Consider the following 14,762-nt stretch of genomic DNA (forward strand, 5'->3'; position numbering starts at 1 on the left):
GAGAAACACAGGAGAGAAGAGAAAGAAGGATGGGCTTTAAGTATAGTAATGCATTAGAAAATAGTAACAAAGGGAAACAGCACTGGATTAAGAATGGAAGAAAAACTGTCATGTAAAATCAAGCAATGGAAAATACAAGATATGTAACAATATTATGAAAAGGATAGTTGCTATTCAGCATATAGCGGAGGTGCCGAGTCGCAGATGGTTGCAACAAAAAGACTGTGGGAAAGTGAGCTATCAGCCAACAATGCCTTTGTCAAAAGGAGACAACATGGACACAAACACTCATGCAAACACAACTAACACACACACATCACCACAGTCTCTGGCAACTGAAGCCAGAGTATGAGCAGCAGCGCATCATGGGACAGGAAACCATGTGGCGATAAGGAGGAGGATGAGGCAGGGAGGGGAAAGGATAGCAGGGTAGTGGTGGAGGATGGTAAAATGGAACTAATGGGATTGTGCAGGGATGAGGTGGAGAGAAAGTAGGGTAGCAGGTGCATTTGGAAGATTAGATGGAGGGCAGGGAAGAGAGGGGGTAGTGGAAGAGGAGAAAAGCAAAAAGACTGTGTGTGTTGGTGGGTTAGAAGAGGGCTGTGTAGTGCTGGAATGGGAACAGGGAAGGGGCTAGATGGATAAGGATGATGATTAACAAGCGTTGAGGCTAGGAGGGTTATGGAAATGTAGGATATATTGTAGGGAGCGTCTCCAACTGCGTAATTCAGAAAAGCTGTTGTTGGTGGGAAGGATCCAGATGGCACAGGCTGTGAAGCAGTCACTGAAATGAAGAATGTCATGTTGGGCGGCATGCTCAGCAACAGTGTGGTCCAGTTGTTTACTGGCCATAGTTTGTCAGTGGTGATTCATGTGGACATAACAGCTTGTTGGTTTTCCTGCCCACGTATAATGCAGCACAGGGGCTGCAGCCTAGGTTGTACATCACATGACTGGTTTCACAGGTAGCCCTGCCTTTGATGGAATAGTGGGGGTGGGAGAATGTCTATTACATGGATATGAGCCATGCGGCAAGGGGTTGGGAAAAGTGGACGTGTAAGTGTGGATGAGGATATTGTGTAGGTTTGCTGCACAATGTAATTCCAGTGTGGGAAGTGCATGAGGATAGTGGGTAGGACATTTCTCATTTCAGGGCACAACGAGAGGTAGCCATGATGGAGACTGTAATTTACTTGCTCCAGTTCTGGGTGATATTGAGTCATGGGGGAATGCTCCTCTCTGGTCAGACAGTGGTATTTTGGGACGTGGTGAATGTCTGGAAAGATATGGCACAGGTGATCTATTTTTCTACAAGGTTGGGAGGATAATCACAATCTGTACACAGAATCCAGAACCTCAATAGACCTGAAACACCATCATTAAACTTTCCTCCAAAATCCTCAGCCTAGCAGAAGTATCAATTGTTTCCAGATGCCTCATCTTTTGCCTCACTCCCAAATTCAGTCATGCTGGGCTTGTGAAAGACCTCCTCTCCTTCTTCTGGTCCCTAGAGTGGAAACACTTTTTCACCTCCAACCCTACCAATCAGACTCAACCCAAGACCATGGCTGAACCCTGACTGCCTTGTTTCACTCCTACATCCATCCCCCGCTGAACATCATATCACCCCCTGTTAACTTTCCAGAATTTCTTAACCTGTTACCTTGCCTCACCATCATTCCCCAAACCCCTCAACATTCCCAAATCCCTCAACATGCAAATTAACCTTACATCTGCAGAAGGAACCTCAATCCACCACCTACAAACTGATCCCTACCTTATAATCATATCTGCTGACAAAGGCTCCAACGCTGTTGTTTTGACCTGCAAGGATTACCTGACAGAAGAACTCCACCAGATGTCAGATTCATCCACCTACAAACAATTTAACTGTGAACCCATTCCAGAAATCCAGCATGATATCAAGTATCTCCTCAAATCCTTAGGCCCACCCTAGAACCTCTTCTCAGAGTTCATCTCTCTCCTAATCCCTACCACTCCCCATACTTCCAACTTCTACATGCTTCCTAAAGTCCATAAGCCCAACCACCCAGGATGCTCTATTGTGGCTGGTTGCTGTGCCCCCACTGAGAGAATCTACACTCTCATAGACCAATACCTTCAACCTATTACCTGCAACCTAACCTCCTACATAGAAGATGCCACCCATTTCATCCACCAACTCTCCACAGTTCCTGTTCCTTTCGCACATGGTGCCTTGCTCATCACTACTGATGCCACATCCCTTTACACTAACTTATCTAATGCCCATGGCCTTACTGCTATTGAACACTACCTTCCCCAAAGCCCGATGGATTCCAAACCGACAGCCTCCTTCTTAGTTGCCATGACCAACTGTATCCTCACGCACAATTACTTCTCCTTTAAAGGCATTACCTACAAACAAATGAGGGGTACAGCTATGGGCAATTGTATGGCACAATCCTATTACAACCTGTTCATGGGCCACATAGAGGAATCCTTCCAAAACACACAGAATAACAACCTTTCACCTGGTTCAAGTTCATTGATGACATCGTGAACTGGACTGAGAGTGAGGGCTACCTATCCACAATCCTCCAGAACCTCAACACTCTTATCCACATTCCTCCAGAAGCTCAACACCTTCTCCCCCATTCGCTTCGCCTGGTCTTAACCCACCAAGCCACTTTCCTCATTGTTGACCTCCATGTCAAAGACGGCTACATCAGTATCCTTGTCCATATCAAACCTATCCTCTGCCCATATCAATCCTACAAACCACCAGCAATACCTCCACATTGACAGCTGCTACCCATTTCATACCAAGAAGATCCTTCCATACAGTACAACCACCCATTGCTGTTGCATCTGTAATGATGAGCGGGCCCTCTCGAAATGTACCAAGGGTTTCACTGAGGCCTTTACTGACCATCATTACTGACCCAAACTTGTACAAAAATAGATATCCTGTGCTTTATCTTTCTAGTCATCTATCACCTCCCAAATTCCCACTGTCTGGCCACAGAGGAGCATTCCCCTCATTGCTCAGTACCACGCAGGACTGGAGCATTACATTCTCTGCCAGAATTTTGAGTACCTCTCCTCATGCCCTGAAATAAGAAATGTCCTACCCACTCTCCTTCCCACCCACTCCACAGTGGTATATCATTGCTCACCGAACCTACACTATATCCTCGTCCATCCCTACACAACGCGTGCTCCCAACCCCCTGCCTCATGACTCATACACCTATAATAGACCTAGATGCAAAGCCTGTCCCATACATCTTCCCACCCCTCTAGTCCAGTCATAAACATCACCTATCCCATCAAAGAAAAGGCTAACTGTGAAACCAGTCATGTGATCTACAAGCTAAGCTGCAACCACTGTGCTGCATTCTATGTGACATGACAACCAACAAGCTGTCTATCCACATGAATGGCTACTGAAAAACTGTGGCCAAGAAACAACTGGACCATCCTGTTGCTAAGCACGCCACCTAACATGACATTCTTGATTTCAGTGACTACTTCACAGCCTGTTCCATCCGGATGCTTTCTACCAATACCAGTTATTCTGAATGGCACAGGTGGCAACTCTCCCTGCAATATAATCTACATTCTGGTAACTCTACTGGCCTCAACCTTCATCAGTCATTGTACTTACCCATCTAGCCCCTTCCCTGTTCCCATTCCAGTGTTGCAAAGCCCTCTAATCAACCAACACATCCCGACTTTTTGCTTTTTTTTCTGCTCTCCCCCCCCCCCTCCCCCTCTTCACCATCCTCCATCTAACCTCCCACCTACACCTGCTGCCCTACTTTCTCTCCACTTCATCCCTGCCTCCTCCCATTAGTGGCACTTCACTGTTCCCCACTCCTACCCTGCTATCCCTCTCCCTCCCTGCCTCAGGCTCCTGTTTATGCCTCTCTCATCATGTGCTGCTGTTCGCAGTCTGGCTTCAGTTGCCAGTGACTGTGGTGTTGTGTGTGTTAGTTGCATTTGCGTGACAAAGGCCTCATTGGCTGAAAGCTCACTTTCCCAGTCTTTTGTTGCACCTATCTGCGACTCTGCATCTCCACTATATTCTGAGTGGCAACTATCCTTTTTGTAATACTGTTACATTCCATCCTGTATTTTCCATTGTTCTATTTTGCCTGGCGGCTTTTCTTCCATCCTTAACCCAATGCTATTTCCTTTTGTTACTGTTTTCTGATGCATTACTATACTCAATGTCAATCCTTATTTCTCTCCTCTCTTGTGTTTCTCTTGTCACTTTACAAACCACACTGCACCCTATAGTTACAAGCCACACTGTATCACCCCTCTCAGCCATGCACAAGAGGCAGCTACAAGACAGCACTGATTGTTGAAGCAGCATCTCATTTCTCACATTACTCCCAATGATATCAATAATCCTTTACTTTCAAATTGCTCACTCTCCCTGCATCACTCTCACATATTTTCACATATTTCCCATACCTTTCCTGGGTCACACAGACTGTATCTGAACATACCAACCCTTTCCCACCCCCACTCTTTCTCCTCGATATTCCAGTTCACAAGTACTAATTTCACCTAATCTAGTAATGTCTTCCATCCCCCTTCTTCACACTAAGCCAACCCACAGATCTGGAACCCACATTACAAGATTTGTACATATTTTTTTAATTTGATCTCACTGTGAGTTCATGCCAATTGCAGTTGGTTTTCACCTTTCACTATTAGTCTAGCTCTCCAATTTTACCTTGTTTCCCCATATTTCATCCATTTTTTTCTTTCTGTGATTTTTCATGACATGTTTGCATGTATTTTTGTGAATTTTTTTTGATGAATTCTACATTATTTACATAATTTTACGGGTTTTCTCCAACGCCATGGAACCTCGCTCCTTCCATCTGTGTTAATACAGAAAAGATTCCTTATCCCTAGCCAGAACTGAGTCCCACATAGTATTCCTGTATTGTTGCTTGGCTCATGGAATCCCTCAAATGGCCTTACCATCCAGTCACCCATATCCGGCTGCCACCTGTACTTCCACAATGAGCTCCATCTGTTCAGATTCCACCAATTCTCATCCCCTGTAACATAGTCGTGGAAAACCATATCAATCAAGCCCAAACCTCCTTACAATACATTCTCTCCAACTGTGAAATTCTCCTGCTATGCAATCCTAAATTCCTGGAACCCATACCACACATTGAAATTCTTGCCCTCCATGAACAAGAGGAACATGCACAATGGCATCTCAGATAACTCTCCATCCTGCTCACTTCCACTGTCCATCATACGAGGGGGACCCAAAAGAAACCGGATTGCCGTCATAAAAAAATTATTGATGAACCTTTTTACAAAATTACTTCAGTCACCTTCAAAATACTCTCCATTACATGCGATGCACTTGTCAAGACTCTTTTACCCACTGTTGGAAGCATGTTTGGAATTCTTCAAGTTTGATATTGTCCAGTGCCCCTTGCGAAGCTGTTTTTACCGCCTCCACATCGTCATAACGCTCCCATTTTGGTGTTTTTTTCATTTGTGGAAATAGGAAAAAGTCGCACGGGGCTAAGTCTGGTGAATACGGAGTGTGGGGAACGACAGACCACTTCTGAGATGCCAAATAGTGGGTCACTCGTAAGGCTGTGTGTGTGCTGGAGTGTTGTCGTGATGCTGAACCCGTCACCTGATCGCCAAAGTTCTGGGCGTTTCCTCCTCACATCCTCTCGCAGATGCCTTAAAACATCCAAGCAAGCTGGTTAACAGTCTGGCCTGGAGGTACGAATTCCCGATGCACAATTCCACAAACATAAAAAAGAACAATGATCATCGTCTTCACATTTGACCTCACTTGCCTTGCTTTTTTTGGTCTGCGAGAGTTGGGAGTCCTTCACTGGCTTGATGCTTGCTTGGTTTCTGGGTCATACCTGTAACACTAACTCTCATCCCCTGTAATGACTTTGTACAAAAAGTTTGGATCACATGCAATCTCTGTTTTCAAGTCCTGACACACGTTCATATGGATGGTTTTTTGCTCCTGTGTGAGAAGGCGCAGAACAAATTTAACAGCAACACGTCTCATGTGCCAATCCTCACTCAAAATCCGCTGGCATGAGCTCCAACTGATTCTTGTCTCTGCTGAAATTTGGTCGATCGTATTGGTGATGATCCTCATTGATCTTTTGGTGGACCTTTTCAATGTTCTCCTCATTTCGCGATGTTGAAGGGCATCCAGAATGAGCTTGGTCTTCAACACACATCTCACCACGTTTAAAGAGCCCAAACCACTCGAAAACCTGTGTGCGGCTCATAGCATCCTCCTGGAAAGCTTCCTGAAGCATTTGGTGTGTCTCCATTGCAGTTTTTTTAAGCAAGAAACAAAATTTCACACACGCTCTTTGTTCTTTTAAAGTTGCCATAACGACTTCGCAGAGGTAACCCGCCAACAGTCAGAGAAACACAATACTGCACATGCACGTTCAGCTCTACACTGACGCCGTCTGCACAGCTGTTTCATGAAGGTCTCTACTAACACCATCTAGCATGAGAACCCTGCACTACGTCTACGAGTGGCAGCGCCCTCGGAGTCCAGTTTCTTTTGGGTCCCTCCTCGTATCTACAACAACCTCCAAAATTTCCTCCACATCCCCTCATAGCTGACAAACCCTGCCCCTACTGCATTTACCCTATCTTCTACAATTCCCTCCCACCACCACAAAGAAACCAGTACCAAAACAGATCTGAAACACCATCATAAACCTTTCCTGCAAAACCCTTAGCCCTGAAGAAGTATCAGACCATTCCAAAGGCCTCACCTTTTGCCCAACTCCCAAATCCAATAATGCCGGATTTGTCAAGGACATCCTCTCTTTCTCCCAGCCCCTAGAGTGGAAACAATTTTTCGCCACCAACTCTACCAGACTCAACCACAGACTAATACTGAACCCTGACTCTGTTCACTCCTCCATCCCACTGTCCCCAAATCACCTCCTGTAACTTTGGAAAACTTCTTAACTTCAAACCTTGCCTCATCATCATCCACCAAATCCCTCGATGTGCAAACCAACCTTACATCTGCAGAAGAACCACATTCCAGCACCTAAAAACTGATTCTTATCTTATAATCCTAACTGCTCATAAAGGCTCCAGCACTGCTGTTTTGAACCACAAGGATTACCTGGCAGAAAGACTCAACCAGCTGTCAGATTTATCCAACACCATAAACCCATTCCAGAAATCCAGTAGGATTTCCAGTCTCTCCTCAAATTCTTAGGCCTATCCCAGAACTGTTCACCAAAGTCCATCTCTCTCCTCACCCCTGCTACTCCTCACATTTCTGACTTCTACATGCTTCCTAAACTCTACAAACCTCACCATCCAGAATGCCCCATTGCGCCCAGTTACTGTGCCTCCACTGAGAGAATCTATGTTGATGCCACCTCCCTTTGCCCTAACATCCCTAATGCCCATGGTTTTACCACTATTGAACACTACACCTCCCAACACACGATGGATTCCAAACCAACAAACTCCTTCCTAGTCACCATGACTAACTGTATCCTCACCCACAATTACTTCTTCTTTGAAGGCATTATTTACAACCAAATGAGGGTTAATGCTATGGGCACTTGCATGGCACCATACTAAGCCAATCTATTCATGGGCCATCTGATGGGATTCTTCCTAAACATCCAGAATTCCAAACCCCTCACCTGCTTCACATTCACTGATAACATCTTCTTGATCTGGATCAAAGGTGAGGACACCCTATCCACATGCCTCCAGAACCTCATCACTTTCTCCCCCATTCACTTCACTTGGTCCTACTCAACCCATCAAGCCACCTTCCTCAACGTTCAACTCCATCTCAAAGATGGCTACATCAGAACCTCTGTCCATATCAAACCTACCAACCACCAGCAACACCTACACTGTGACAGCTGCAACCCATTCCATATCAAGGAAGCCTTTCCGTAAAGCCTAGCCACTCATTGCCATCGCGTCTATAGTGATGAGCTGTTCCTCTTGAAATATACTGAGGGTCTCACTGAGACCTACAGACTGTAATTACGCTCCCAACCTTACACAAAAACAGATCTCCTGTGCTTTATCTTTCCAGTCACCCACCACCTCCCAAAGTCCCACCATCCAGCCACAGAGGAGCATTTCCCTCATGACTCAGTACCACCCAGGACTGGAGCAACTGAAGTATATCCTCCACCAGGATTTCAACTACCGCTCATTGTGCTGTGAAATGTGGAATGTCCTAACCACTATTCTTCCCACACCTCCCACAGTCATATCCCACCACCCACTGAACTCACAGAATATCCCCATCCATCCCTACACACCCCTCCTCCTAGCCCTGGTTGTATGGCTCATATCCCTGTAATGGACCTAGATCTAAGACCTGTGTCATACATCCTCCCATAACCAACTACTCTAGTCTGGTCACAAATATCACCTTTCCCATCAAAGACAGGGCTACTTGTGAAACCAGTCACCTGATCTACAAGCTAAGCTGCATCCACTGTGCTGCAATCTACATGGGCACAAAAACCAACAAGCTGTCTGTCAGCTGGAATGGTCACTGACAAACTGTGGCCAAGAAATAACTGGACCACGCTGTTGCTGAGCATACTACCCAACACAATGTTCTTCACTTCAGTGACTGTTTCACAGACTGTGCCATCTGGGCCCTTCCCGCCAACACCAGCTTTTCTGAATTGCACAGGGAGAACTCTCCATACAATATGCCCTGTGTTCACCTAACCATCTTGACCTCAACATTCATTAGTCATTGTCCTTACCCATCTAGCCCGTTCCCATTCCAGCACTACACAGCCCTCTATTCCACCAATGGACCAAGTCTTTTTACTTCTCTTCTTTTGCACTACCCCTCCTCTCTCCCCTCCGACTGCACCAGCTACCTTACCCTCTCTCCATCTTGAATGCGCTTGCTCCCACTAGCAGCACTTTACTGTCCCCCACTAACCCCTGCTATTGCTCCCCCTCCCCACCCCAGCCTCATCCTTACCCCCAGACAGTTGTCTCTCCCATTTTGCGCTGCTGCTCACAGTCTGGCTTCAGTTGCCAGACACTGCAGTTATATATATATATATATATATATATATATATATATATATATGCTAGTTGCATTTGTGTATGTGTGTGTGTGTGTGTGTGTTTGTGTCTATATGGTGAGTAACAACTATCCTTTTTGTAATATTGTTACATTCCATCCTGGATTTTCCATTGTTTAATCTATCCTTTTCATAAAATTGTCCTAAATATTAATGTGATACATGCATAATGGTAATCTTTAATGGTTTTCGTCTTATTATATCACTTTTTGGATGAGTCAATATACCAGAGATAAAAAACTGACAGGAGCAAACATGGATTTTATAAACCACATCAGTTATTTTGCAGCCAAGTGTTTTCATAATTTGAAGTTTGTAATCATTTACACTTTCATAACAAACTTGCCTTTTTGAATCTTATCAAATTTATTCATATTTGTCACTATTAAAAGCTGCACTCAGTAGGAGTAGGCGAATGCGACAGAAGAAGGACACAGTAATAAATCCTTAAAATGAGTGCCATGTTTTTGACTACAATAGGTAATAACAACTTAAATCATATTCAAATCAAGGAGTTTCGTTTGTGCTTACAAAGGAACAGCTAAAACCTACAAGATAAATATATGCCAAGATTGTAATTTTGAATGAGAAACACAGAGAGCGAACTTAGTTCTTACTCACAGACATTGATGCAGTTAATATGAGAATGTCATCATGATATTGTAATTCACTATGTTTCTGTTTGATTCTTCATGAAAAGAACTCTTATTTTTGCACTTATATTATGACACTTTGCAATAAAAAATAACTGAGGATGTTGGTACACTGAGTAATGATAATAGTTTTGATTTCTACAAAACACTTTGGGAATAATGCAATGACTATCTTACATTAAAATTTTATTTATAACTACATTTCATATCATAGGTGGGCAACTGGTGGCCCATGGGGTGGATCTGGCCTGTGATTGATTTCAACCCAGCACATAAAGAAATCTGTGGGTGAGAGAGCAAGGCACTCACATTGTATTCGGGCCAGGATGCACTTTCAGATATTTCTGCCAATGCCCAGCTTACCTCATGTTTGCAGCTCATGCCACAGACCAGTGAAAATTCTGCTTACTCCACACATGCACAATGCCCTTTCCCTAGCACTGGATTTGGACAACAAAGAGAAACACATTTTCACTATCAGCGTGAAGTTTTGGTTTTTGTTCGTGTGGAGAGTAGTGGAAGCAGCTCATCACCCTGAAGACTTGCAGGAAGAAGTATTTGCCTCTGGATCAAAGCTAATAGCACACATGTTACTTACTTCTTACTGCCAAGTCTGTGCTACACAGTGATATATTGCAAATGTTGGTAGTAGGTAACAATGGCACAAAAATTAGCAACCACTTGCTAAATGTGCCAATTCAAGTAACAGGAGCAGGGGATGTGAACAAACTAGTTACGTGTTGTCACTTCACATGTCAAGTTCTGTGATAGTTGTTCATCAGTTTTGTGAAAGTGGGCCCATGTGTATTCATAAAAGTTATGGCCTTAAGAAGAGGAAATTAGATGCTAACTGCTTCCAATTCCAGGAGAAATGGATGGAGGATTATTTTTGTACTATGTTAAAAAGTAAATCTATTTACTTGTAGTGTAGTTAATCACAATCTGTTGTGAAGGTGTATAATATGAAAATGGAGTTTTCTATGCACACAAAACATGCTGGTCAGCAACAGCTTGCAGGGTAATTGCAGAAAGATGAAATTAAAACATTAATTTACCAAACCAAGGACACAGTGTGATAATTTGGTTAAAGCTAGTTTTAGAGCGAGTAGAAAAATTGACAGATTGTGAAAGCCTTTTGCTGAAGGCAAATAAAGGTATGCCTCTTGGACATTACAGATGTACTATGTTCTGATAATAACAATGTTAATAACAATAACAAAAGAAAGAGTTCAAACAAATAAGTTTATCAAGATGAACAGTTGGTTGTCAAATTGATATGATCAGTGATGACATTAAAAAAAAAGTGTGATCATGCTGCCATATTCAAAGCAAAACAATCATTTTGGATGAGTAAGAGCTTAATTCTAAATCAGTTTGGTGATATTTGACAAGGAATAAACCAGTTTAAAGACATTGATCTGTGTTTTTCTTAAGTGACACATTCTTGCTTTCCTAATGGCCCACAGCAAAATTTGTGTGTTCATTGTATTGGATTTAGACAAAGTCTCTATGTTTCACACATGAGTTTTATGTGAAAAAATATTCATGTTTTCCTGAAGAGATGTATTCTGAAGTATATGTTATTGTGATGATTTGTCAGGCAGCCAGGCACTGAGTTAAAATATATTATCCAACCATAAACAGCCCAGGAAATGGTACTAGGTTGTGAGCTGTTTGGTTTTAAATTAAAAATTACAAATACTGTAAAACAGCATTATTCACTTCTACTCAGTAGGGGTGCTGCTAGGAAGTCCTCTTACTGGCCATTCACCTAGTTCATAGCATCCATCATGTTAGTTTTGCACAACATTACTGTATTTCATAGTTTTTCACTTTTTTATCAGTGGTGTCAATTTTTAATGGTTTCCAGATGAACACAAAACGTGTATTTTGGGGGATAATTTGTTGGTGTTGCATGCCAGCAAAGGGGTTCCTTTCATACTGGTGCATTACCCCATAAACATTAACCTCATGGATTCTAAGAGCTAGGAGCGCTGTTGTTATTCCACATGAAGAGATGGCCCACAAGCTTAAGTAAGTAATGTGAATGAGACCCGTAGGCCACCAAAGCTTGTTCATGCCTTTTGTAAGTAATAATAACAAAAAGTACAACATTTGAGTGCTTTATATTGAGAAGTTTGTACAGCTGAAAACACAAAGTTCTCACATTAAATAAACCAAAATTAGTCAAAGTGAATGAAATTTTATTTTCGAAAAAGAATCATTGCTCTTACCGTTAATTCCATTTCTTCATTTTCTTTCTTAACATAAAAAGGCCACCAGCCTTTTACTCTCTTCTGCTTGAAAATGTTGACCATAGGAACAGAACCATCTGTTTTCAACATGTCCAATGTACATAGCTTTGAAGATTTGGCTCCTCGTGGGAATCGATTTAAATCAAGTGTAATTGCACCTGTTAAGAGATTTGAAAATATTCAGTAAAAACTACAATTTCAATAAGAAAGCAGGGAAACATTTTATTGCTATTCAAATTGCTCAGGATTTTTAAACACTGTCTGATGGCAGTATGCAATATTCTTACACGGTAGCAATCTTCCTGTATTATTAGATTCTGTTAGCAGTCTGAAAATATTGCCACAGCTAGAGATAGTAAAGATGAATTGTGTTTCCATGTTGATATTATAGTACAACAGTGGTATAAAACAATGACAATATTGTTACACCACCATTTTTAAGCTTTCTACTGTCCTCTTAAGGTTATCACCATAATAATAACTAAATACCTCCAGCATCTGTCAGACTCAGCCAGAAGCTATGTGTTATTGGATGATAGAACAATTATTATAATTTAATGCTAGTTTCACTATTGTTGGTTCATTACCATTTGTGAACATCCTGTGATGTCAATGGGATTCTCGTTGTTAGTTTTCAAACTTGCCATATATTATGTTGCTTCTAAGCTCACATAAAATAAGGCATGGCATATATTTAAAATAGAACTGAGAGTAATCATGAATAATGTGGACTTTATTAACATTTACTTCCTTCAACACTTAATTTTGGTTTAAGTACCAATTACCACATTTGTTTATCCAGACACTAGAAAAAAAAACTACAGACTTGAGACAGCTTTAGTAGGAATGAAGGCAGCAAACAATAAATTTTAGATGGATGCTGCCATTACATTAAAATTATGTGACATCAGTTACACATAAACACAGAAACAGTTAACAATTCACAGCAAGAGGATCAATCTGCTAATGGAAGCTAATGACAATGTATGCTGATAACGTTAGCTCATAGTTCCTAAAATGTTATAAATTAATTTGGTCATATTGTACTAAAAACTTGAAACATTATTCAGTTGTTATTAGTTCACTAATATTATTTGTTAAATCAAGAACTGTACTACTTTTGGAATGTCTAACTTCTCATTTTATTATCGCATGCATTAACCAGAATATTTTATGCTTGTGTCTAGGTTTCTGATGAAGGAATAGTTTGGATCATGTAGGAGTGAAATTGAATACAAATAGACTGTAGTACTTGCAATGTGATAAAACTTAGCCAAGAGCAGAGGAGAAGAAGGGGCTTTTATTGAGAAAATATAGTTCTGATTCACTTGATGTATAATGAATAGTGGTGTTTTACCCACAACTGGAAGGGTCGCGGGGTGGCCGTGAACAAAAGCACAGTGGGACCAAACGGGAATGGCCCACAAACAAACAAGACAGACGAACGGGAAAGAATGGACACACACAATGATTGATGACCGAGCAAGACACCAAGAACAGCAACACGCAAGAAGCAACGGGGTCACAAATGAAAACCTCATGAAATGAACAACGTCCACTCGGACATGGAAACAAGCAAAGCAAACACGATGTCTGTAAGCGAGATATCGAGAGACTCACAGGAATATCAGACTGCCTCACTGAGAGAGAGGCAGGCACTTAAATACATGATAGGGTACCAGGCACTTAAATACATGATAGGGTACCTCGCTATTGGCTGCTGGAACCACGTGCTCCACAGTGGCACCCACAAATTATACGCGGGGCCAGGAGCAGCACACGCAGCCACAGCTTATGGCGCGACAGCTGCAGAGACCTCTAGTGGTAATCGAGGTCCATGCTGTCTGGCGAGGATTCGAAATCTGCGGCGCTTGGTGCCAGATCCCCCTCCCACTGAAACTTTCGCATAGGGGCAGAAACGCCCCGGACAGTGCCCCGGTGGTCGGCAGATGGGAGAGGACCCGGGCTTGTCAACCGCCATTGGTGGTGAGGAAGGGATGCCCGAGATGTCCACGATGGCCGACCCAGAGGCCATGTTGGCAGAGGGAGCTGCCGATCCACCTGGGGGCAGGGAGGGCCGGCAGCAGGCTCATGGGGAGACAGCAACTGGGGGCAGTGGCAACGACTCGAGGACCACATCTGTACCTGAAGGAGGCAGCGGAGGAGGAGGTGGCAGCAGAAGTCCCGCAGGGATACGAGGACAGAGCTGGTTATGATGGTGGTGCTGCAACTCTTTCGACATCTGCATTGACGTCACATGCCGCCCCTGGGACACGACGACCTTGGCATGTGTCCAACCCTCCTTGCTCCCATACACGTGGGCCCACACAGCCATGCTGGGAGTGTAAAGCTGAGAGGGCTGGAAGCAGGGGTGGGAGGGGGATGGCATCAGCAAATGGAGCAGGGTCCACATCTGTCACCCATCGAGGAGCTCCGCTGGACTAAGTCTGTCAATTGGCGTGGTGCGATAGGTGCTCAAGAACAGGGTGAGGGCCAACGAGGTGGGAGATGTTTCGACTGCCTTTGTCAACTGTTGTTTAAATGTGCGGACAAGCCTCTCTGCCACACCATTGGAGGAAGGGTGGAAAGGCAGGCTACAGACTTGTTTGATACCGTTGGCCTGACAGAAGTCGTGGAAGGAGGATGCCATCAATTGGGGTCCATTATCAGAGACCAATGTGTGAGGCAGGCCCTCAATGACTAGAACCTGGGCCAGGGCCATGAGTGTGGCTG

At 43.3% G+C, this 14,762-nt stretch overlaps 1 protein-coding gene across 1 annotated transcript in view; it reads right to left on the bottom strand.

The window, feature by feature from the left end:
- The window catches only part of LOC126195117 (otoferlin-like), a 376,779-nt gene that overhangs the window by 36,750 nt on the left and 325,267 nt on the right, over positions 1 to 14,762 (bottom strand). The window contains exon 33 of the mRNA XM_049933641.1: positions 12,009 to 12,187. Coding sequence (XP_049789598.1) covers positions 12,009 to 12,187 — 179 coding nt within the window. The remainder of the gene's footprint in view (positions 1 to 12,008; positions 12,188 to 14,762) is intronic.

The sequence above is a fragment of the Schistocerca nitens genome, chromosome 1, assembly GCF_023898315.1.
Source record: "Schistocerca nitens isolate TAMUIC-IGC-003100 chromosome 1, iqSchNite1.1, whole genome shotgun sequence".
Lineage (NCBI taxonomy): Eukaryota > Metazoa > Arthropoda > Insecta > Orthoptera > Acrididae > Schistocerca > Schistocerca nitens.